General features: G+C 45.0%; 1 protein-coding gene across 2 annotated transcripts in view; it reads left to right on the forward strand.

The window, feature by feature from the left end:
- Positions 1-1,960: 1,960 nt before the first annotated feature.
- RBCK1 (RANBP2-type and C3HC4-type zinc finger containing 1) overlaps positions 1,961-25,532 on the forward strand; it is a 33,796-nt gene continuing 10,224 nt past the window's right edge. For both annotated transcript variants that reach the window (XM_077112043.1, XM_077112045.1), the window contains exons 1-8: positions 1,961-2,180; positions 4,878-5,022; positions 16,845-16,938; positions 17,045-17,243; positions 18,832-18,953; positions 19,024-19,197; positions 20,280-20,440; positions 21,768-21,879. In XM_077112043.1, coding sequence (XP_076968158.1) covers positions 2,159-2,180; positions 4,878-5,022; positions 16,845-16,938; positions 17,045-17,243; positions 18,832-18,953; positions 19,024-19,197; positions 20,280-20,440; positions 21,768-21,879 — 1,029 coding nt within the window. In that variant the 5' untranslated portion in view covers positions 1,961-2,158. The remainder of the gene's footprint in view (positions 2,181-4,877; positions 5,023-16,844; positions 16,939-17,044; positions 17,244-18,831; positions 18,954-19,023; positions 19,198-20,279; positions 20,441-21,767; positions 21,880-25,532) is intronic.

The raw sequence follows: 25,532 nt of genomic DNA on the forward strand, positions 1-25,532 counted from the left end.
AATGTCCAGAATAGGAAAATATAGATAGAAATTTGATTAGTGATTCCCTAGGGCTGGGGATTTGGGGACATGGGAAGCGGGTTTCTCTTGAAGGTGATAAAAATGTTCTAAAACTAGATTGTGGTGATGGTTGCAGAACTCTGCAAGAATACTAAAACCCATTCAATTGGGTGGATTTTATGGTATGTAAATGATTTCTCAAAGAGTTTTTTGTTTTTTTAAAGGACAGTAATTAAACTGACAAGTAATGTCTCAATAGCAACCATGGAAACTAGAAGACAATGAAATGTTATCTTCAAGGTGCTGAAATGCCAGCTAGAGTTCTGTACTCGGTGAATATATCTATCAAGAATGAGGTTTAGTTACTAGGGGCTAGAGGGGGTGGGGGGATAGGGAATTCTTGCTTAATAGATACAGAGTTTCTAGTTGGGTTGATGAAAATTTTTTGGTAATGGATGGTGGATGCAGTTGAACAATATTGCAAACGTAATTAATATCACTGAAGTGTATACATAAAAGTGATTAAAATGGGAAATTTAAAAAAATGTTTTTATTGATGAGAGCATACAAACACAAACATCCTTAACAGGCAAACATTCCATACATGGTGTATAATCAATGGCTCACAATATCATCATTTAGCTGTGTATTCATCACCATGATCACAAAATGGAAAATTTTGTGTTCTATACATTGTATCACAATACATTTTTTTAGTGAGGTTTAAATAAAGAACTTTTCAAACAAAAACTGAGAAAGTTCTTCAACAGAAGGCTCTCCCTGCAGAGAATTCTAAAACAGTGGTTTTCAAACTTGGCTTCTCATTGCAGACACTAGAGAGTTTAAAAAAAAAAAAATCCTGAGGTCCGGGCCCCACCCCTAGAGATTCTGAATCAATTGATCTGTATATTGTCTGGGCATAGGAATTTAAAAAATTCCCTAGGTGATTCAAATGGAGGACATGGGAGGTGACAGATTCTGGATCTCTCCTGCGGGTGGAGTTGCAGAATCTGCTGGTCTTCGGAATGAGGAGTGGAAGAAAAAAAGAGTGGGGGTCCTGGGGGGTGCAAAGGGCTTACAGCCTCTGCCAGGCGCACGCAAACTTCATGAGTGGCTCAAACACACACGCACACACACACACACACACACACACACAATAAAAAATAACCAACCAAACAAAACACGCAGTGTGACGGCCCACAGGCAGTGTCCGGCCTGGCAGAGGGTGGGTCCCCGAGTCTGCCAGGCCTGGATTCTAAGTCTGGCCGTGTGACCTTGGGCAAGGTGACACACAAACAGAGCCTCCGTTTCCACAAGCCTCGGCCTGGCCACGGTGTGTTGGGGGTCTGGGTGACCCCGGGCGTGTGGAAACTGGCTCTGCGCCGCGCCCGGAGTCCCCGCCCCTATCCTGGCGCCCCGCGGCCCGGTCGCCCCCGGCCCCTCGCTCCTCTCCGGGCGCCGCCCGCGCGGCCCGGCCGGTAGGGGTCCGGGAATCCGGTAGTCGGCAGCCAGCCCCGGGGAGACAAGCCGGGCGCGCCGAGACCCTGAGGCGGGGCCGGGGGCGTCAGGGACTGCCTGGGCCCCGGCGCTGCCGGGTGGGCCGGGTGGGAGGGGGGGTCCCGGACCGGGGAACCATTTTCGCCACCCCCCTGCGTGCCGCCTCACTTCCGGGGCCGCCGCTTTCACTTTCTCCTGCGCGGAAACTGCTTCTCTCTTTTTCCCGAAAGCCGGGGGCTGCCGGGGGAGGGCAGCGAGTTGGGCTGAGATCCTCGGCGCGCGGGCCCTCCCCGCAGGGAGAAAGGGGGGTGCTCCCCGGGGCGTGGGGCGCCGCGCTGTGCGCTTCGGGCCGCAGCCCGGGCCTGTGCCCCACCCAGCCCGCCGCCGACCCCGCAGCCCCTGACCGGGCCTGCCGCGTTGCCCCTGCGGCCCGGGACGGGCTCGGCTCGGGGCCGCCAGCGCCTTCACCCCTCGGCGCGGAGTCCCGGCCCGCCCTGCCCCGGCGCGGGTCGCCGGCCCCACGCTCGACTGACTGCGCCGGAGACCCCGAGGCCGAGAGAGGGATCTCCTGGCCGCCTCCCGACCTCACCAGGTGACCTGGTGGTAGCATTTTCCCGGAGCCCGAGCCCCCGCCTGGGGGGAATGGGCGCAGTCACGCCAGATGGACGAGAAGACCAAGAAAGGTAGGCACGGACCGGAGGCAGCAGGGGGACCTCGGGTGGGAGGTGGACCCCGGCAGGCCCCAGCCTGGCCTGTCCACAAGGGCCTGGGGGAGGGGATTTAACCTGGCCCTGCTCTGCCTACTTGCCTCTTCCTTTCCTCCCTGGGGACTCCGGGCTTCCAGACTCCGGGCCAGGTCTGGGCCGAGATGTGGGTTGGGGTAGGGGGGCTCCCAGAGGAAATAAACGATTGAACTGGGAGACCTCCCAGACTGGTGGGGGAGATGCCCCTCAGCTAACCTGAGTACCAGCGTTCTCCCTGCCTCCTCTCTTGCCGTCTCTAGCCAGCCTTGTACTGGTCATGCCACTGCCCTGCTTTAAACTCTCCCTTGTTCTTCTGTGTTCTCAGAACAAAACCCGGAGTCCTAGGCGCCTACCAGGTGCTGCAGGCTTTGCCAACCCCAGTGTCTTTGGCCAGCCCCCCACTCCCACCCCTCCCAGGCTTCTTTCTGATCACATCCAACCATTTCTGGCCTCAAGGTCTTTGCCCTTGCTATTCTCTGCACCTGAACACCCTTCCCCGACTAGTTGAGACATATCCAACTCCTCCAATTCGGGTCTCAGCTTCAGCATTACCTCCTCCCAGAGGCCTTTCCTAATCTCCTTACTCTGTTTATTTGCTTGGATCATACCCTGGTGTTTGTTCTTTTGTTAAACTGCTTAACCGCTGTCTCACTGGGCTTGGGAGGACTGTGAGGAGAGACCCTGTGTATCATATTCTTCGTTGGGTCCCAGTTCCCGGACAGTGGCTAACACAGTTGGAGCTCAATAAATGCTTGTCAGAGAAATGAATGGAAGTTTGAGGACCCTGGGAGTATGAAGGGGAAAAAAATGAACCTAACAGCCTGGGGTGGGGAGGAGTGGGGAACATGTTAGAGAGGACCTCCCAGAGGAAGGAATTTTTAATTTTTTTTATTGTGAAATATATATACAAAAAAATAATAATTTCCAAAGTACATTTTAACAGGTAGTTACAGAACAGATTTCAAAGTTTGGTAGGGGTCACCATTACACATTTTCAGGTTTTTCCTTCTAAGTGTTCCACAACACTGGAAGCTAAGAGAAATATTGCAGTGTTTTAGCAGTTATACTCATTTGTTTAATCCTGTCTTCTCTGTTATAATTCCTCCTTCTCCTTTGATCCTATTCCTAGTCTACAGGGGTCTTTGGGCTATGCCAACTCTAACAGTTTCATGTTGAAAAGGGGGGTCATCAGTGTAGAATGGGGGATGGAATTTGTTGATATTCTTGGAGAAGCTGGTCCCTCTGGGTTTTAGGACTTTTCTGGCCTAGAAACCCTCTGGAGGTTATAGGTTTCAGGAAGGTAAACTTAGTACATGAAACCTTTGTAGTCTCAGAGCCCTAGGTGTTCATTAGAGTTAACGGGAATGATGTTAGTTAGGGTATAGCAAACCATGGCAATTAGCAGTGTCTAGCTGAAGCTTCCATTAATAGTAGCCTCCTGAATAGCCTTTCAACTCCATTTAGCTGTCTTAGCCACTGACACTCCACCTTGTTACATTTCTTTCCCCCCTTTTTGCCTGCAAGGCATTGTCGATCCCACAGTACCAGGCTCAACCCTGGGAGTCGTGTCCCCTGTTGTGAGGAAACCTTCACCCCTGAATGTCATGTCCCACATAGTGGGGAGGGTAGTACTTTTCCTTGCAGAGTTTGGCTTAGAGAGAAACCACATCTGAGCAACCAAAGAGGTTTTCTGGAAGCGGTTGTTATGGGTAATCTTAGCTTCTCTGCTACAGAAACAAGTTTCGCAAGGGCAAGCCTCAAAACTTACATAAATTTCAAAGCATATCACAACAATTAGTTGTAGAACAGATTTCAGACTTTGGTATGGGTTGCAGTTCTACAATTTTAGGTTTTTATTTCTAGCTCCTGTAAGATACTGGAGATTAAAAGAAATATCAATATATGATTGTATAATGATACAGCTTTCACAGTGTGACTGTGTGATTGTGAATACCTTGTGTCTGATGCTCCTTTTATCTATGGTATGGACAGATGAGCAAAAAAAAAATGCATAAATAAATAACAGGGGGAACAAATGTTAAAATAAATTGAGTAGATTGAAATACTACTCCCTGTGAAAGGGAGAGGTAAGGGGAATTGGGAAAAATAGAGGGAAAAAGGTTAAAATATATTGGGTAGATGGAAATACAAATAGTCAATGAGAGTGTGGGGTATATATGAATTTTTTTCTTTTTTCTTTTCATTTCTTTTTCTGGAATGATGCAAATGTTCCAAGAAATGATCATGGTGATGAATATACCACTACATGGTGATATTGTGGGCCATTGATTGTATACCAAGTATGGAATGTTCATATGTTAAGAATGTTCGTGTTTGTACATGGTTTTGTTTTCTCAATAAAAATATTGAAAAAACAACAACACAAACTTGCTCTTACAAAACTTCCCTAATGTTTGAGAGAGTACCAGGGGGGTTCCCAAATGGGAAAATTTAATATTTCCATATTTTTCCCAGAGGGAAGGATTTTTAAGTTGGGTGTTGAAGGATACGTAGGTGTTCACCAGGAAGGTGAACAGCATGCCTAAGTAGCATAGCGCCCCTCCCCCATGCCTTCAGGCTCTGTTCCTCAAATGTTAAACCTTGGTGCTGACGTATTCCTGCTGTGCTGGTTTTCAGCAGAGGAGATGGCCCTGAGCCTTGCCAGGGCAGTGGTTGGCGGGGACGAGCAGGTGGCCATGCAGTGTGCTATCTGGCTGGCAGAGCAACGGGTGCCCCTGATTGTGCACCTGAAGCCCGAGCTCTCCCCAACGCAGGATGTCAGGTAAGGAGTGCATGGTTGGTGGGTTACTTAAGAAAGACTTCCTGGACACAGTGGGTGGCCTTATATTCTTCTTTTTTTTTTTTGTATACTGTATGGTGGGGTCATATTTCATTATTTTTCCATGTTAGTATCCCATTATTGCAGCATGATTTGTTGAATTTTTGTTTGCTTGTTCTTGTTTGTTTTGCTTGTTTGTTTGTTTTTTGGGAAGTGTATGGACTGGGAGTCAAACCCGGGTCTCCTACATGCAGGCAAGAATTCTACCACTGAACTATCCTTGCATCCCCTGGGTGGCCTTATATTCTTGTACTCGAGACTAGCTATTCTAAATGACAGGCTCTGGTGTCAGAAGATCTGGATTAAAACCACAGCTCCATCACTAACCAGCTAAGAGATCTAGGGCAGGTCACTTCACCTCTCAGAACCAGTTTTCTCATTTGTAAAATGGGTCAATGGTAGTAGCTGTCTCATAGGGTTATTAGAAGGTATATTAGGATGAGGTTAGATGTAACATAACAGAAAAATCCTTCGTAACAGTGGCATAAAGTTTGGTTGCAGGCAGTCCAGATGTGAAGGTTCTGTTCCCTGTAGTCCTCAGAGGCTCATTCTCCTCCTATTATTCTGCCATTCATGGCCTTCATGCTCAGGATTACCTCATGGTACAAAATGATTGCTCCAGCTCCATCCATCACATAGGCATTTGTTCTAGTTTGCTAGCTGCCAGAATGTGATATGCCAGAAATGGAATAGCTTTTAAAAAGGAGAATATATTAAGTTGCAAGTTTACAGTTCTAAGGCCATGAAAATGTCCAAATTAAGGTACCAACAAGAGGTTACCTTCACTCAAGAAAGGCTGATGAAGCTGGGGATTTCTCTCACAACTGGGAGGGTACATGACAATATCTGCTAGCTTTCTCTCCTGGCTGCTTTTTTCATGAAACTCCCCTGGGGGCATTTTCCTTCTTCATCTCCAAAGATCTCTGGCTGTGTGGGCTCTGTTGGTTCTGGTTGCTTTTTCCAAAATGGTTCCCTCTTATAGGGTTCCAGTAAGCAACCTCACCTTGGATGGGTGGAGACGCATCTCCATGGAAACCATCTAATCAAAAGTTACCACCCGATTGGGTGGGCCACATCTCCTTGGAAACAATCAGAAAGATCCCACCCAGCCAATACTGAATGAGGATTAAAGGATGTGGCTTTTCTGGGGCACGTAATACTTCAAACTGGCACAGCCTTCTGGTCAGCAGGAAGGAGGAAGGGAAGAGGGGTACCCTGCTCACTCTTCGTAAAGGCACACCCTAGAAGTTGCACACACTACTTCTGCTTAATCCCAGTACTTATTCTCCCGGCTACACCCAGTTTGAAGGGTGCCTGGGATGTATGGCATGTACATGGCTGGAATTTGGGGGTTCTCCAAGCAAAGGAAGCAAGGGAGAATGGATAGTCGGTCTCCAGCAGGAGTCTTAAACTTGTTGCTGAAATACTTGGCACAGTGTCTAAAACATGTTAGTCACCAATAAATGGATGATTTTTAGTAGTAATGTTCTCTTTTGGCCTTTGGGACACCATATTACCTTTTTCCAAACCCAGGGACTGCTACTTCTCAGTGGCTCTCCCTAGCTTTTCTCCTTGACTTTAAAGGTTGGGGTTTCTCAGGGTGGGTTCTGGGCCCTTCTCTCTCCTGGAGCTGTACTCCTTGCCAGGAGGCCTCACTCCATGAATTACCCACCATCTGCAGGCAGAGGATGTCCAGGTGTGTCCCTCCAGCACAGCCCTTCCTCTGAGCTCCAGCTTCCTGCATCCACTGATGACCTCACCTCTCACTTGGCTAGCCCAGGCATCTAGAACTTCACAGAACTCAAACGGAGCCCAGTCTTCCCCCAGATATGCTTCTCTCTCCATCACTCCGTCTTGTTAAGTGGCACCTCCCTTTCCGATGCCTTCACGCATTAGAAAGTTCTGCCTCCCTAAGATTGGGCCATGCAGAAAGAGCCTCCTGATGGGTCTCCTGGCTTCCTCTCTTGTACCTCCCTGTACATATTTTAAAAATTATCTCTTAAAATAGCTTTTTCTTTTAAAAAAAAAATGTAAATCTGAAACCCCTGTGGCTCCCCATGGCTGTTGGGGTGGACAGGATGACCTCACTGAGGCCTACAGGGTCCCGTGAGGCAGGCACCTGCTGAAGCCCCTCTCTGTCTCCTGCTCCCTTCCCTTGCTGGGCTCGGGCTTGCTTGAGCCTTCCTAAACAGGCAGAGGTGTTTCCCCCGCAGGGCAGAGCCAGACCCCAGCCTGGGATCCTCCGGGCGCCAGGCCAATGTTCTAAGATTTCCCCTGACCCCAGAACCCAGGTTAGATTTTTGTGTTTTTTTTCACTTTTGTTTTTTGCATGGGCAGGCACCGGGAATTGAACCCGGGTCTCCAGCATGGCAGGGGAAAACTCTGCCTGCTGAGCCACCATCGCCCACCCTCAGCTTAGGTTTATTTCAGTCTCTCGTGTTGCAGCCTGTTCTTTTCCTGCTAGCATTTACCACAGTTTATAATAAATATGTATGTGTGTATTAAACCCAGTTATGGTAAAAAGAAAATTAAACCATACAAAAGGATCTGAAGTGAAATTAAATGTCTTCCACTTTTACCTTCAAGTCCCTCTCCCAGAAGTAACCCCTTTTTTATTTTGATTACATTTTATATTACTTTCCACATCTGTAATTTACTGTTAAATTCTAAAAGGGTTTATAATGAAAGGCATTCTCTGCCCCATCCTCCAGCTGCCCCCGTCCTCACCCCCACCGGCCCTTTCTCCAGCCTTTCCTTCCAGAGAGTTTCATGCATACAAAATAGACACACACAGACACAGACACACAGACATTTAAATGTGTATGTGTGTGAACACCTATGGGTGATGCATGAGTATATATATATTTTTCCACCCTTTTTACCCATAGCCTCTGCTTTTAGAGATCTCTTCACATCTGAACATAAAGATCTTCCTCATTCTTGGATACTACCGTGTAGTAAGGCAATAAATGGCTTTACATTTCCTGATTTTTAGTTCTCCTGGTGGGTCCCATTTGACATTCTTAAACATCTTTGGGATCAAATCCACCTACCCTACAGTTCACCCATTTAAAGTGTTCAATTCAGTGGGTTTAAGTATAGCGTGGAAGTGTGCAGCCATCACTGCAGCCAACTTCAGAATATTTTCATCAAACCAGAAAGAAAGTCACATTAGCAGTCACTTTCTACCTTCCCCAGCGGGGCCCCAGCTCTCAGTGATCGAATCTACTTTCTGTCTCTGAATTTGCTGACTCTTGTGTAAGTAGAAGCAGATAGTATTTGTCCCTTTGGGTCTGGTTAATTTCGCTTAGCATGTTCTCAGGGTTCATCCAGATTGTAGCGTGCACCAGTACTTCGCTTCAGTTTATTCCCGAGTAATACTCCTTTGTATGGATACACCACATTTTATTTAGTCCTTAGCAGATGGTGGACATTTGCGTTGTTTCTGGTTTTTGGCTATTATAAGGCAGCTATGGACATTGGTGTACAGGGTTTTATGTGGACATATTTGTCAGTTCTCTTAGATATATACCTAGGAGTGGGATTGCTGGATCTTCTGTTAACTCTCTGTTTAACCTTTTGAGGAACTGCGAGCTGTTTCCAAAGTGGCTGCACAACTTTACATTCCCATCAGCAGTGTATTGAGGGTTCCAATTTCTCTGTATCCTCGCCAACACTTCTCATTGTCTGTCTGTTTAATTATAGTCATCCTAAGGGGTATAAAGTGGTGTCTCACTGTGGTTTTGATTTGCATTTCCCTAATGACTAATGATGTTGAGCATCTTTTCATGTGCTCATTAGCCATTTGTATAGCTCTTCTTTGGAGAAATGTCTACTCAGATCTTTTGTCCATTTTTAATTATATAAAATAATATATTTTATATTTAATTATAGAAAATGATAGTTTCTGTTATTGAGTTGTAAGAGTTCTTTGTGTATTATGGATACAAATCCCTTATCAGATAAATGATTTGCAAAAATTTTCTCCCATTCTGTTCTCTATTCACTTTCTTCTTGGTGTCCTTTGAAGCACAAGTTTTTAATTTTGGTGAAGTCCAGTTTATCTATGTTTTCTTTTGTTACTGTTGCTTTTGGTGTCGTATTTAAGATACCACTGTCTAGTCTGAAGTCAAGAAGATTTATGCCTCTTTTCTTCTAAGAGTTTCATAGCTTCAGGTCTTACATTTAGCTGTTTGAGTCATTGTGAATTAATTTTTGTATCTGATGCGAGGCGAGTCCATGTTCTTTCCTTTGCATGTGGATATCCACTTGTTCAGCACCATTTGTTGGAAAGACTTTTCTTTCCCTGTCTGTCTTGGCACACTTGTCGAAAACCAATTGACCACAAATGTGGGGGCTTATTCTTGGACTCTCATTTGTATTTCATTTATCTATTTATCTGTCCTGATGCCAGTACTAAATTGTCTTGATTACTGTAGCCTTGTAGTAAATTTTGAAATTAGAAAGTATGAGTCCACCAACTTTGTTCTTTTTCAAGATGGTTTTGGCAACTCTGGGACTCTGAATTTCCCATGTGAATTTTAGGATCAGCTTGTCAGTTTCTGCAAAGAAATCATCTGGGACTGGGGGGATGTTGATAAGGAATGCATTGAATTTGCAGATCATTTGGCCATTTGATTTTTTTTTTTTTTTTTTTTTTGCTGGGCAGGCTCTGGGAATCAAACCCTGGTCTCCAGAATGGCAGGCGAGAATTCTGCCACTGAGCCACCATTTCCCCACCCTTTGGCCATTTGATTTTTTTTTTTTTAATTAAAGAAAAAAAAAGAAATTAACACAACATTTAGAAATCATTCCATTCTACATATACAATCAGTAATTCTTAACATCATCACATAGATGCATGATCATCATTTCTTAGTACATTTGCATCGATTTAGGAAAAGAACTAACAAAACAACAGAAAAAGATATAGAATGTTAATATAGAGAAAAAAATAAAAATAATAACAATAGTAAAAAAAAAGAAAAGGAAAAAGAGAAAAAAGAAGACACAAACAAACAAACAGACAGACAGACAAAAAAAAACCTATAGCTCAGATGCAGCTTCATTCCGTGTTTTAACATGATTACTTTACAATTAGGTATTTTTGTGCTGTCCATTTTTGAGTTTTTGTATCTAGTCCTGTTGCACAGTCTGTATCCCTTCAGCTCCAATTACCCATTATCTTACCCTGTTTCTAACTCCTGCTGGACTCTGTTACCAATGACATATTCCAAGTTTATTCTCGAATGTCGGTTCACATCAGTGGGACCATACAGTATTTGTCCTTTAGTTTTTGGCTAGACTCACTCAGCATAATGTTCTCTAGGTCCATCCATGTTATTACATGCTTCATAAGTTTATTCTGTCTTAAAGCTGCATAATATTCCATCGTATGTATATACCACAGTTTGTTTAGCCACTCATCTGTTGATGGACATTTTGGCTGTTTCCATCTCTTTGCAATTGTAAATAACGCTGCTATAAACATTGGTGTGCAAATGTCCGTTTGTGTCTTTGCCCTTAAGTCCTTTGAGTAGATACCTAGCAATGGTATTGCTGGGTCGTAGGGCAATTCTATATTCAGCTTTTTGAGGAACCGCCAAACTGCCTTCCACAGTGGTTGCACCATTTGACATTCCCACCAACAGTGGATAAGTGTGCCTCTTTCTCCGCATCCTCTCCAGCACTTGTCATTTTCTGTTTTGTTGATAATGGCCATTCTGGTGGGTGTTCGATGATATCTCATTGTGGTTTTGATTTGCATTTCTCTAATGGCCAGGGACATTGAGCATCTCTTCATGTGCCTTTTGGCCATTTGTATTTCCTCTTTCTGAGAGGTGTCTGTTAAAGTCTTTTTCCCATTTTGTAATTGGGTTGGCTGTCTTTTTGTTGTTGAGTTGAACAGTCTCTTTATAAATTCTGGATACTAGACCTTTATCTGATATGTTGTTTCCAAATATTGTCTCCCATTGTGTAGGCTGTCTTTCTACTTTCTTGATGAAGTTCTTTGATGCACAGAAGTGTTTAATTTTGAGGAGCTCCCATTTCTTTCTTTCTTTCTTCAGTGCTCTTGCTTTAGGTTTAAGGTCCATAAAACCGCCTCCAATTGTAAGTTTCATAAGATATCTCCCTACATTTTCCTCTAACTGTTTTATGGTCTTAGACCTAATGTTTAGATCTTTGATCCATTTTGAGTTAACTTTTGTATAAGGTGTGAGATGCGGGTCTTCTTTCATTCTTTTGCATATGGATATCCAGTTCTCTAGGCACCATTTATTGAAGAGACTGTTCAGTCCCAGGTGAGTTGGCTTGACTGCCTTATCAAAGATCAGATGTCCATAGATGAGAGGGTCTATATCTGAGCACTCTATTCGATTCCATTGGTCGATATATCTATCTTTATGCCAATACCATGCTGTTTTGACCACTGTGGCTTCATAATATGCCTTAAAGTCCAGCAGCGTGAGACCTCCAGCTTCATTTTTTTTCCTCAAGATACTTTTAGCAATTCGCGGCACCCTGCCCTTCCAGATAAATTTGCTTATTGGTTTTTCTATTTCTGAAAAATAAGTTGTTGGGATTTTGATTGATATTGCATTGAATCTGTAAATCAATTTAGGTAGGATTGACATCTTAAGTATATTTAGTCTTCCAATCCATGAACACGGTATGCCCTTCCATCTATTTAGGTCTTCTGTGATTTCTTTTAACAGTTTTTTGTAGTTTTCTTTGTATAGGTTTTTTGTCTCTTTAGTTAAATTTATTCCTAGGTATTTTATTCTTTTAGTTGCAATTGTAAATGGGATTCGTTTCTTGATTTCCCCCTCAGCTTGTTCATTACTAGTGTATAGAAATGCTACAGATTTTTGAATGTTGATCTTGTAACCTGCTACTTTGCTGTACTCATTTATTAGCTCTAGTAGTTTTGTTGTGGATTTTTCCGGGTTTTCGACGTATAGTATCATATCGTCTGCAAACAGTGATAGTTTTACTTCTTCCTTTCCAATTTTGATGCCTTGTATTTCTTTTTCTTGTCTAATTGCTCTGGCTAGAACCTCCAACACAATGTTGAATAATAGTGGTGATAATGGACATCCTTGTCTTGTTCCTGATCTTAGGGGGAAAGTGTCCAATTTTTCCCCATTGAGGATGATATTAGCTGTGGGTTTTTCATATATTCCCTCTATCATTTTAAGGAAGTTCCCTTGTATTCCTATCTTTTGAAGTGTTTTCAACAGGAAAGGATGTTGAATCTTGTCAAATGCCTTCTCTGCATCAATTGAGATGATCATGTGATTTTTCTGCTTTGATTTGTTGATATGGTGTATTACATTAATTGATTTTCTTATGTTGAACCATCCTTGCATACCTGGGATGAATCCTACTTGGTCATGATGTATAATTCTTTTAATGTGTTGTTGGATTCGATTTGCTAGAATTTTATTGAGGATTTTTGCATCTATATTCATTAGAGAGATTGGCCTGTAGTTTTCTTTTTTTGTAATATCTTTGCCTGGTTTTGTTATGAGGGTGATGTTGGCTTCATAGAATGAATTAGGTAGCTTTCCCTCCACTTCGATTTTTTTGAAGAGTTTGAGGAGATTTGGTACTAATTCTTTCTGAAATGTTTGATAAAATTCACATGTGAAGCCGTCTGGTCCTGGACTTTTCTTTTTAGGAAGCTTTTGAATGACTGATTCAATTTCTTTACTTGTGATTGGTTTGTTGAGGTCATCTGTTTCTTCTTGAGTCAAAGTTGGTTGTTCATGTCTTTCCAGGAATCCATCCATTTCATCTAAATTGTTGTATTTATTAGCATAAAGTTGTTCATAATATCCTGTTATTACCTCCTTTATTTCTGTGAGGTCAGTGGTTATGTCTCCTGTTCCATTTCTGATCTTATTTATTTGCATCCTCTCTCTTCTTCTTTTTGTCAATCTTGCTAAGGGCTCATCAATCTTATTGATTTTCTCATAGAACCAACTTCTGGTCTTATTGATTTTCTCTATTGTTTTCATGTTTTCAATTTCATTTATTTCTGCTCTAATCTTTGTAATTTCTTTCCTTTTGCTTGCTTTGGGGTTCGTTTGCTGTTCTTTCTCCAGTTCTTCAAAGTGGACTGTTAATTCCTGAATTTTAGTCTTTTCTTCTTTTCTGATATAGGCATTTAGGGCAATAAATTTCCCTCTTAGCACTGCCTTTGCTGCGTCCCATCGGTTTTGATATGTTGTGTTTTCGTTTTCATTCGCCTGGAGGTATTTACTATTTTCTCTTGCAATTTCTTCTTTGACCCACTCGTTGTTTAAGAGTGTGTTGTTGAGCCTCCACGTATTTGTGAATTTTCTGGCACTCCGTCTGTTATTGATTTCCAACTTCATTCCTTTATGATCCGAGAAAGTGTTGTGTATGATTTCAATGTTTTTAAATTTGTTAAGACTTGCTTTGTGACCCAGCATATGGTCTATCTTTGAGAATGATCCATGAGCACTTGAGAAAAAGGTGTATCCTGCTGTTGTGGGATGTAATGTCCTATAAATGTCTGTTAAGTCTAGCTCATTTATAGTACTATTCAGATTCTCTATTTCTTTATTGATCCTCTGTCTAGATGTTCTGTCCATTGATGAGAGTGGTGAATTGAAGTCTCCAACTATTATGGTATATGTGTCTATTTCCCTTTTCAGTGTTTGCAGTGTATTCCTCACGTATTTTGAGGCATTCTGGTTCGGTGCATAAATATTTATGATTGTTATGTCTTCTTGTTGAATTGTTCCTTTTATTAGTAGATAGTGTCCTTTGTCTCTTTTAACTGTTTTACATTTGAAGTCTAATTTGTTGGATATTAGTATAGCTACTCCTGCTCTTTTCTGGTTGTTATTTGCATGAAATATCTTTTCCCAACCTTTCACTTTCAACCTATGTTTATCTTTGGGTCTAAGATGTGTTTCCTGTAGACAGCATATAGAAGGATCCTGTTTTTTAATCCATTCTGCCAGTCTATGTCTTTTGGCCATTTGATTTTAAATGAAATATTTGTATACCTATTTCTTGATATATCAACTTGAGGCAGTACCTGGGGATGCATGAAGATGAGGAATTTAACATTCTTATTGCCCACTCTTCCTTCCCCTGACTTCCAGATTTTTGTTGAAGTATTACAGAGGCAGCTCTCCCAGCTGACCTCCACTTGGTCTCCCTAATAAATGGCACCGTAGTTTCCTCTGTAAAACATACTGATGCTCATAGCTTCGTGGACAGTATCAGCCAGCACCATGTATTCACAGTGTGGTCTAGGGTCCAGCAGCCTGAGCAGAGTCTCAGGCCCCACCTCTGATGTGCTGGATCAGCACCCATCTTGATGGTCCCCCCTCTTGCAGACCTGCTCCCCTCCATGCTTATCAGTGGAGCTGACGCACAACAGCTGTCCATTGAGTTTGCTCCCTAGTGACCTATACTTATTATTGTAATAACACAATTTAACTAGCTGTTACATTACTTAATAAAATACAAGTGCTAACAGAGAATTGTTTATATGAAAACTATATTGATGGCTTAGAAAGAAACGATACAGGCAAGTCACCAAACAGAACTGTTGTCACTTTAGGGTGAGATAGTTGTAAAAATAAAATATGGTAAAAATCCAGCTCTCAGGTACTTTGAAAGTATCTAAATTCTTGCTCCACTTTAATGAAGCTGAACCTGGAAATCATAGACTATGTATTATGGATGTGGTTCATTAAAATAGCAACCATGGGAAATTCCAGTCAGCAGATTCATATGCAAAGAAAAGCTTTTGGCTGTATACCTAGAGACTGGCAGTGAATGCACATTTATAACTTGTAAACTAAAATTAAGGGTTAACATTTTGTCCAGAGTTGTTTTTTGCAGTTCTTTGCTTTAACCAGCTCTCTGATGTACTGTGTACCCGCAGGTCTTGATGATGCTGGATGAGGAGGCTGGTTCTAATTGTGGTTCTGTTTGTTTAGTGTTAAGATTATAGCTGCTATTTTGTTTTCTGACTATAATTAAGGGTTCTATGCTTTGCCTCTCGGTTAATTCTAAAAACGTAAACCCACTAAAATAGCATTTATAGTATTCTGCTTATGGAAATATTATTCGCCATAGAATAAGTAGTGCCAGTTAAAACCATGTACATTTTTATGTTTCAAAACCCCTGTTACTTGAAGAAAAACATTTTGAGGGTTATGATCCAGTCGTTCTTTTCATTTCTTTTTAGTTTCTTCCAGTCTCCTGAATCAGACTGAGCTGTTCTTGTTTCTTGTATTTCAGAAGCTTTTCTTGTGGAATAAAAAAAACAACCAAAAGCTTTTCATGTGGTAAACTTTTAGAGTCATTGCATGTCTAAAAATTTCCAAATTTTGCCCTCTCACTTCATTAATAGTTTGCTGGGTGTTCAAAATCATTTTCCTGAGAAACTCTGAGGGCATCTTCTAGAGTGTTTTAAAGGAGATCCTAGATAATATTTCACCCATAAGTACCTTGCTGTGTATCTCTTAAAAAGAAGGCCCTAACAAGTAAAACATATGGATTAAAAATTTAAAAATAAAAAAAATAAGGCCCTAAAAATAACCTAAATATCTTTATCAACCTTGCAAAATTAACAATAATTCCTTAAAATCCTCAGATACCCAGTTTGCATTAAAATTTCCCTGATTATCATATTAATGCTTTTTATAGTTGGTTTATTCCAATTAGGAGCCACATAAGATCCACATGTAACATCTGGTTAATATATTTCTTAAGTCTGTCCTATTCTCCTCCATTTTTTTTTATACCTTTCCATTTTTTTTAAGGAGCTTTGTCCTTTGGCCTCCACAATTTTCCTACATTCTGGTTTTAGTGGATTGCTTCCTCATGGTGTCATTCAGTAGGTTCCTCCACCACACATATTTTGAGAGATTTTAGTTGGCTCTAAAGGTTTGATTAGTCAGCAGTCACTTCTTTCACTCCCAGGACCTCCTCCTCGGTCTCCAGGTGAGTCCTCCTGCCTGCTCTTGCTTTTAGGGGCATGCTGTTGTCTGCAGTCTCCCCGAAGGCACTGATGAGGCTTCACTCCTATTAGTGTTCTGTTTCCCAGATTATTTCTGTTTCCTTTGGGGTCAGTTCTTTTTTTTTTTCATCTTAGTCCTTCCTTTTTGGGCTTTTGTTCTTCTGGTGTTTGGCTTGAGTATTCTTGAGAAAGTTGGTGCTTTAAAACCACTTTCTCTGAAGTGAAGATTGTTTGGATTTAAATCCTGACTCCCTCAGATATTAATTCCTCACTGTGCAGAGTCACTCTGAACTCTCTGTACCTCATTTTTTGTTCGTCTGTGAAACAGGGATAACAAACAGTACCTGCCTCATGTGTGTGTGGAAAGGATTAAATACATTCTTACATTCTAAGCCCTTTGACTTGTCTTGGCACGTGGGAAGTAATAACGTGGGTGGTCTGGCTGGGGAGCAGGGGAGAGGATGCCAGGAGAAGCAGTTGGAGAGGCAGGAGGGGCTTGGCCGCAGTGAGGAGTTCAATTTCCTTCTGAGAGCAGCGGGCGGGCGGCTTTGGAGGAGCCTACACAGTGGGATCTAAGGAAGGGGGAGGCACGGGGGGTGGGAATCCAGGGGTGGCCTCTCACCCAGACTTGGGGTGGCGTGTGTTTGTCCAGCTGTGTGCATGCACACGTGTGCAGATGTGTCCCTGTCCATAGCTGGTGGCCGAAGTTGGCCCTGTGACCTGAGCCCTGGCCCCCACCTACCCTTCTCCTCAGGCTGTGGGTGAGCGTGGAGGATGCTCACATACACCTCGTCACCATCTGGCTCACGGTGCGCCCTGACATGACGGTGGCTTCCCTCAAGGACATGGTGAGTGAGGGGCAGAAGGGAGACACCAGGAAGAGGCATGCATTTGCTCCAGCCTCCCTACGCTGGTCCCGCTTCCCACTCTCCCTCTCTCGGTGCCCCCTGCCAGGTATTCCTGGACTACGGCTTCCCGCCAGCCCTGCAGCAGTGGGTGATTGGGCAGCGTCTGGCCCGAGACCAGGAGACCCTACACTCCCATGGGGTGCGGCGGGATGGGGACAGCGCCTACCTCTACCTGCTGTCAGCCCGCAACACCTCACTCAACCCCCAGCAGCTGCAGCGGGAGCGGCAGTTGCGGATGCTGGAAGGTGAGGCCCTGCTCCCCAGTAACACAGGGCTCAGGGACCCCAGCCCCAGCTGGAATTGGAGGGTGAGGAGAGGCAGAAGCCTTGGCCCACCCGGAAGGGAGCCGTTTCAGGGAACCGCTGGAGACCAGCCAGCACCGGGGAGAGGGGCTGGGCTCCGTCCTGGCACTGGCATTCCTTCCCTTCTCTGTACCTCAGTTTTCTAACCTGCAAATGGGGCATGATGATAATAGCTAGAGTTTATTCTAAACTTTTTCCTTTTTCTTTTTCAATACTCCACATTTACAGAAAAGTTGCGGAAATGTACAAAGAATTCCAGTATACTGACAGATTCCCCAAATGTTGCCATTTTACCACATTTGCTTTCTCCCTATATATGTATAAACTTACATGTAAATAATTTTTTTTCCGAACCATTTTGGGAGTGATTGGCAGACATGATATTCCTCCCCCCTTAATACTTCAGTATTTCCTAAAACAAAAAGGGCATTTTCTTACACTACTACACACAATGTTACATTCAGGATGCCTTACTATTACCTAACCTACAGCCCATAGTCACATTTAACCAGTTTTCTACTGGGTATCTTTATAGAAAAGACATGACATTAGCCCTCATGTCTCTATACTTTTCAATCTTTGGCTTCTTCTGTCTTCCCTTGATTTCTTTTTTTTTAAAAATATTTTTTCTATAAACAATCAAGCATACAAACATTCTTGACATACAGACATTCTCGACATGGTTACAGTCAGTGGCTCACAATATCATCACATAGTTGTGTGTTCATCACCATGATCACTATTTTGAACATTTGCTTTTCTCCAGCAAAAGAAAGAAAAAAGGAAAAACTCATACATGCCACACCCCTTACCACTCCCTTTCATTGAGCACTAATATTTCAATCTACTCAATTTATCTTAACCTTTGTTCCCCCTATTATTTATTTCTTTTTTTTTTTTTTTTTTTTTTTTTTTTTTTTTTTTTTTTAAAGGAAAGACAGAGAGAAGGAAGGAAGGATAGAAGGAAGGAAGGAAGGAAGAAAGGGAAACATCTTCAAACATTCTCTTGTTTTATTGTATTTTGTTTTTTTGTTTTTGTTACATGGGCTGGGGCCGGGAATCCAACCGAGGCCCTCCGGCATAGCAGGCAAGCACTTTGCCCGCTGAGCCACCGCGGCCCGCCCTATTATTTATTTCTTATCCATACTTTTTCCTCATCTGTCCATACCATAGATAAAAGGAGCGCCTTCACTTTTTTGATTCTGGCATTTTAAACAGTCCAGACCAGTTCTGTTTTGTTTCCTGTAGGCTGGTCCCTTAACTTGGGTTCCCCATGCCTCCCACCACGGGATTCAGAGTCAGTGTTTTGGTAGGAAGACCTCCAAGGTGTGGTGCCCTTTCAGGCGCATCACTTCAGGAGGGCCAAGCTGGCTGTTCCCCCAGAGGGCCCGGGAGCAGTCGAACTGGAGTCAAGGCCCTGCCTGCGGGAGCTCGGGGCGGGCGCAGGACCGGAGGCGGGCGGGAGGGGGAGGGGAGGAGGGGGAGGGAAGAGGGCCACCTGGATCCGCCACCCCTTGACCCTTCTCCGCAGATCTGGGCTTCAAGGACCTCACGCTGCAGCCAAGGGGTCCCCTGGAGGCAGCTGCCCCGAAATCCGGGGCCACCCAGGAGCCGGGGCAGGGGCCGCCCGAAGCCGCTCCCGAGCCGCCGCGGGTAAGCCGCCCGCGGGCGTGCGCCCTCTTCCCTGCCTGGCGCACCGCGCTCACGGCCCCTCTGCCCCCAGGTGGGCTGGCAGTGCCCCGGGTGCACCTTCATCAACAAGCCCACGCGGCCCGGCTGCGAGATGTGCTGCCGGGCGCGGCCCGAGGCCTACGAGGTTCCGGCCTCGTACCAGCCCGACGAGGAGGAGCGCGCGCGCCTGCAGGGCGAGGAGGAGGCGCTGCGCAAGTACCAGCAGGTGGGCGCCGAGGTCCCCGACAGGCACCTTGGGACTAGCACCTGGACACCGAGGGGAGGTGTAGGCCAGGACAGGGGACGCTGCCACATTGTCGCCCCTCCCCTGTTTTTCCCCTGCCCCCTCACGACCACGTCCCGACGGTGACCTCGAACTGGACTGTGACCAGCCCTTCCCCAAGGTGGCCAACTGAGACCGCGGCTCACATGCCCCGCCCCCGGCTTGGACAGACGCACACAATATGCAATATGACCCTGGCCACGCCCCAACCCGGACTTCAGCCCCATCCACCTGTGACGTAGTCCCAGCCTACCCTGGCCACGGTCTCATCTGGACCCAATCACCCCTGACCCTCACCCCACTCCCTCTCAGGTGCGGCTCATCCTTGACCCCCTGTGACCCTGGCCCAAGCCCTCACCCTCTGTCCTGCCCCTCCCATAGCCCACACACCCAATAGCCCCCATTCTGATTTTATGACCCCACCTCCCACCTGCATTCCCCTGGGACTGAGCCCTGCCCTTGCCCCACCCCAGCCATGAACCCATTTCTGATCCCATCTCCACCTTGGCCATGACCCCATCCCCTCCCTCTCCTTGCTCCTCTCCTTAGCTTTGACACCCCTCCACCCCTGACCTTGACCCTGCTCTGCCCCCTCCCCCTGATCCCAGCCCTGCCTTGCTTTTTTTTTTTTTTCCTTTTCTTTTTCTTTTTCTGTCTCACTTCTTGGCAGGAATGTGAGCTCTGCTGCCCAAGACCCTAGTGGCCTCCCTGGCCCTCCACCATCCTTCCCTTGCTGGTTCTGCCGCTGGCTGCAGCGCCAGCCTGACCTTGCCTGGCCCGCTTCCTGCCCCTTGGTTTCATGCCTCCCTACCTGGCCCCGGCTCCCAGCCGCCCTTCCCAGCCTTTCAGAGCTCTCCTCCTCGTGCCACGGCCTGGACCCATCTGGGATCCGGACTCCCCCAATTTTGCTGGTCTCCTGGTCTCCCCTGTCCCTGAGGCCCTGATCCTCACCTCCCACCCCCTCCCACCGGTCTGACTGCACTCCGAGACCCTGACACGCCCATGGCCCCGCCCCGTGTGCCCAGCGGAAGCAGAAGCAGCAGGAGGGGAACTACCAGCAGCATGTCCAGCTGGATCAGAGGAGCCTGGTGCTGAACACCGAGCCCACCGAGTGTCCCGTGTGCTACTTGCTGCTGGGGCCCGGAGAAGGCGTGGTGCTGCGTGAGTGTCTGCACACCTTCTGCAGGTGCGCCCCAAGTCCCGCCCCCAGACGTGCGGGCTTATGGGCTGACGGTGGGTGGGGCCCTGGGCTCCTACATCTCATTGGACGTCACAGAAACATGCAAGGTGGGTTCTGTTCTCTCCATTTTGTGGATGAGGGCAGTAAGGTACAGAGAGGCCAAGCATCTTGCCTGTGGCCACACAGCTTTCAAGAGGAGAAGCCCACCATAGCTCAGGCCTTCTGCTCCAGAGCCTGTGGTTCGACCACAACCCTCAATGCCCAGGACCATGCAGGGGCATCGTCCCAGTCCTGGAGGCAAGCGCCAAGGCCCTGCCTGCCCTGCCCAGCAGCAGCCTTTCCCCTTAGCCTCCTCTCATCATCCTTCCACCCCCCTGGCCATTGAGAACAGGTACTCATTCACTTATTCACTGCAGCACCCTAGGGGCCCGGGACTTTGCTGGGCCCTGGAAATCCTGTCTCACTTGCTTCCTGGAGCTTGCATTCCACTGGGGGGTGGGCGGGCGGGCTGATGTCATCACTGCTAAATGTAATTGCACATTATCAAATGCCAAGTAACAGTGGATTATGATAGAAACACCAGGGGTCCTACTCCAAAAGCCTGGCCAGGGAAGCCTGTAGGAGGTAATGTTTCAACAGTGACCCGAAGGAGTTGAGGGTGAAACTCCAACCAGAGGGCCTCTGAGGTGGCCGTTGCCTGGCCTGGAGAAGAGCAAAGAGGCGTGTGTGTGTGTGTGTGTGTGTGTGTGCACGCGTGCGTGCGTGCGTGCGTGCAGTGGGGAGCAGAGGGTTGGAGGGGCAGAGCAGGAGACAGGACAAAGTTGTTGTGGGGCCAAGGCGGTCCATGTGAGCCATGGTGAGGGATTTGGGTTTGCCTGGGGGGGTCTGGGAGGCCTCTGGGGAGAAACATGCTGAGAATAGACTCTAGGGGGGCAGGGTGGATGCGGGGAGACCTGGGTGGATGTGGGGAGACAGGGGGTCAAGGATGAGTCACACCTGAGAGGGAGTGGGGTGAGGGTCAGGGGTGGTTGGGTCCAGATGAGATCATGGCCAGGATGGGCTGGAACTACGTCACAGGTGGATGGGGTTGAAGTCTGGGTTGGGGCGTGGCCAGGGTCATCCTCGCCTGGCCCAGAGCGGTGGCAGGGGTGGAGGACAGAAGTGGAAACCTTGGTGATGGCCTGGTGGGCAGGAAAGGTAGGAAGGTGGATGTAAGATAAGCCTGCCTGATGGTGACTGAGAATGGTCCCCGGGGTTTGGCTTGGCCACGTGGGGGATGGGTCCCTGGTGGGGGTACAGGGACCCTAACCCTCCTTCCAACTCCCTTCCCTAGGGAATGCCTGCAGGGCACCATCTGCAACAGCCAGGAGGCCGAGGTCTCCTGTCCCTTCATTGACAACACATACTCCTGCTCCGGCAAGCTGCTAGAGAGAGAGATCCGGGCGGTAAGGCCTGGGGTGGGAGGAGCACCCCATCCCAGGGTATTGGGCCCTTCACGGGCAGGTGGGAGACGGCTCCGGAGTGCTGGTCTCAGGCAGCAGACATCTGTCCAGAGCCTTCTGGATGCACAGTGCTGGGGCCCACGCACAGGCCTTGGGGGAAGGAGCTGGTAAAGAAACCCTGCTTAGCAGGGAGTGCAGAGAATGGAGGAACTGTGGAGTGAGACGCCCAGCCTCTCTGTGCCTGTGTACTCGCCTTGTCTAGGGTCAGGGTTACAGTCAGTTTTTATTTCAAGGGCCATGAAGATTGGACCAGAGAGTATATGTGAGAGACACTCTGTAAGCCCTTCTATCATTTATCTATCTCTGTCTGTTTGTTTATTTTGAAGCTGCAGATTTTGTTGAGATATAGTCTATCCAAAATAAGTAGTGTCTCACACTATCCTCACTGAGTTGTACAATCATTACTCTCAAATTTTGACAGTTTTCATTGCTCCAAAGAGAAAACCCCAAACACCCCATCCCATAACTCTGATCTGCCCACCCACTTATTTACTCCTAGTATTGTGGTACTAGCAATCTAGTCCTGTTAAATGTAGTCCCTACCATGCACTAGGCAGTTTCCCCATATACCACTCTAGTACTAACTCTTTGTACAAGTGTCATGCCTTTGAAGTAGTTCATGCAAAACTTATATTTGTAATGCTAATCGGTGAGGTACATGGCTCTAAACCCCTTTCAACCATATTTACCTTCAGTTCGGCACTGTTACTTATAATCCCACTAATGAACTGCCATTGCCTCTATCCATTCCCATACATTTAAATTCAACCTCGTAAACATGTCTGTACATATTAGATAATCACTCCCCCTTCTCTAGCTTCTGTCTATCTCTAGGTAGATACATTTTATGTCTCTGAGTTTACATTTTTGAGGGGGTTCATATTAGTGAACTCATACAGTATCAATCCTTTTGTGCCTGGCTTATTTCAGTCAGTATCATGTCCTCAAGGTTCATCCATGTTGTCATATTCTTCGTGACCTCATTTCAACTTAACTGCTCCATAATATTCCATTGTACGTATATACCATGCTTTTATCCATTTGTCTGTTGATAGACACTTGGACTGTTTCTGTCTTTTGGCGATTGTGATTATGCCACTGTGAACATCAGTGTGCAAATGTCTATTAGTGTCACTGCTCTCAGATCTTCTGGGTATATACAGAGTATGGAATTGCTGGGTCATAGGGCAACTCGATAGTTTTCTGAGGAACAATAGCAGCTGTACCATTATGCATTCCCACCAACAGTGAATAAGCTTAGTGTTAGTTTGGAATAAAGTCCCAGTTTCTCCATATCCTCTCCAACATTTGTAGTTTCCTGTTTGATTAATGGCAGCCATTCTTCCAGGCGTAAGATATATCATTGTGGTTTTGATTTGTGATTCCCTGATAGCTAATGAAGGTGAGCATCTTTTCATGTACTTTTTAGCCATTTGTATTTTCTCTTTGGAAAAACATTTTTTTCCAAAAACATTTTTTTCCAAAACTTATAACTGGGCTGTATGTTCTTTTATTGTTGAATTGTAGGATTTCTTTATATATACTGGATATCAAACCCTTATTAGATGCATGGTTTCCAAATATTTTCCCCCTTTGAGCTGACTGCCTCTTTACCTTTTTGGTAAAGTCCTTTGAGGCACAGAAGAACCTGATTCTGAGGAGTTCCCATTTATCTGTTTTCGTTGCTTGTGCTTTGGATATAAGGTCTAAGAAGCTACTTTACTAAGTCTTGAAGATGTTTTGCTATATTTCTTCTAGGAGTTTTATGGTACTGGCTCTTATATTTAGGTCTTTGATACCTTGAGTTAAGTTTATATAGAATATGGGGTATCGGTCCTCTTTCATTGCTTTGGCTAAGGATATCCAGTTCTCCCAGTCCCTTATTGAAGAGACTGTTCTGTCCCAGTTAAGTGGTTTTGGGGACTTTGTCAAAAATCAGTTGATCATAGATCTGAGGGTGTATTTCCAAACTCTCATTTCTATTCTGTTGATCAGCATGTCTGTCTCTGTGCCAGCACCATGCTGTTCTGGCCACTGTGGCTTCATGATGAGCTTTCAAGTCAGGGAGTGTGAGGCCTTCCACACTCAGGGAGTGTGAGGCCTTCCACACTCAGGGAGTGTGAGGCACTTCATTCTTTTTTTAGGGTGTTTTTGGCAGTTTGAAGTCCCTTTCCCTTCCAAATAAATTTGGTAACTAGCTTTTCAAGTCTGCAAAGCAGGTTGTTGGAATTTTTATTGTAATTGCATTGTATCTGTAGATCAACTTGGGTAGAATTGACATCTTAACGACATTTAGCCTTCCTATCCATGAACACAGAATATCTTTCCAACTATTTAAAATTGAAGGTGCTTCTTTTATTTCTTTTAGTAGAGGTATTTTTTGTGTGTGTGGAGGTCCCTTACATCCTTGATTAAGTTTATTCCTATATACTTGATTTTTTTTTTTTTAACATGGGCAGGCACCAGGAATGAAACCTGGGTCTCCGGCATGGCAGGTGAGAACTCTGCCATTGAGCCACCGTGGCCCGCCCTATACTCGATTCTTTTAGTTGCTGTTGTGAATGGATTTTTTTCTTAATTGCCTCCTCAGTTAGGTCATTACTAGCGTATCAAAACATGACTGATTTTGCATATTACTCTTGTATCCCACCGTTTTGCTGAATTTGTTTATTAATTCAAGTAGCTTTGTTGTAGATTTCTCAGGGTTTCCAAGCATAGGATCATGTCATCTGCAAATAATGAGAGTTTTTACTACTTCCTTTTCAAAATGGATGCCTTTTATTTCCTTTTCTTGCCTGACTGCTGCAGCTAGAACTTCTACTATGACGTTGAATAATAGTGGTGACAGTGGGCATCTTAGTGTCATTCCCAGTCTTAGGGGAAAGGCTTTCAGTCTTTCACCATTGACTGTGCTGCTGGCTGTGGGTTTTTCATATATGCCCTTTGTCATATTGAGGACGTTTCCTTTGATCCTACCTTTTGAAGTGTTTTTATCATAAATGGATACTGAATATGTAGGTTTTTTCCTTCTTGCCTTAATTTTAAATTAGTTTATCAAACTTGCTATGCAAACACAGGCTTTACAATGATTGCATGGCTACTTTATTTACATTTGCCTATGCTTAAGCTAACTAAGATATCCATTGTTGGTGGTTCTAAGTGTGATGTTTGTTTTCTTAAATTAAAAAAAAAATTAACAACAAAAAATCCAAAAAAAAAAAGAAATGGATACTGAATTTTGTTGAATGTTTTTCAGCATCAGTAAAGATGATCATGTGATTTTTCCCCTTCAAATCATTAATGTGCTGTGTTCCGTTGATTGCTTTTCCTGTGTTGAACCACCCTTGCACTCCCAGAATGAGCCCCGTGGGGTCATGATGTATAATTCTCTTAATGTGCCTTTGGATTCAATTTGCAGGTATTTTGTTGAGAATTTTTACATCTATATTCACTAGGGATTTTGACCTGTAGTTTTCCTTTCTTGTAGTATCTTTATTTGGTTTTGGTGTTACAATGATGTTAGCTTCATAAAATGTTAGGTAGTATATTCCTTTTTCTTCCATTTTTTGAAAGAGTTTGAGCAGGAATGGTGTTAG

Source organism: Tamandua tetradactyla, chromosome 1 (genome assembly GCF_023851605.1).
Source record: "Tamandua tetradactyla isolate mTamTet1 chromosome 1, mTamTet1.pri, whole genome shotgun sequence".
Classification (NCBI taxonomy): Eukaryota; Metazoa; Chordata; class Mammalia; order Pilosa; family Myrmecophagidae; genus Tamandua; species Tamandua tetradactyla.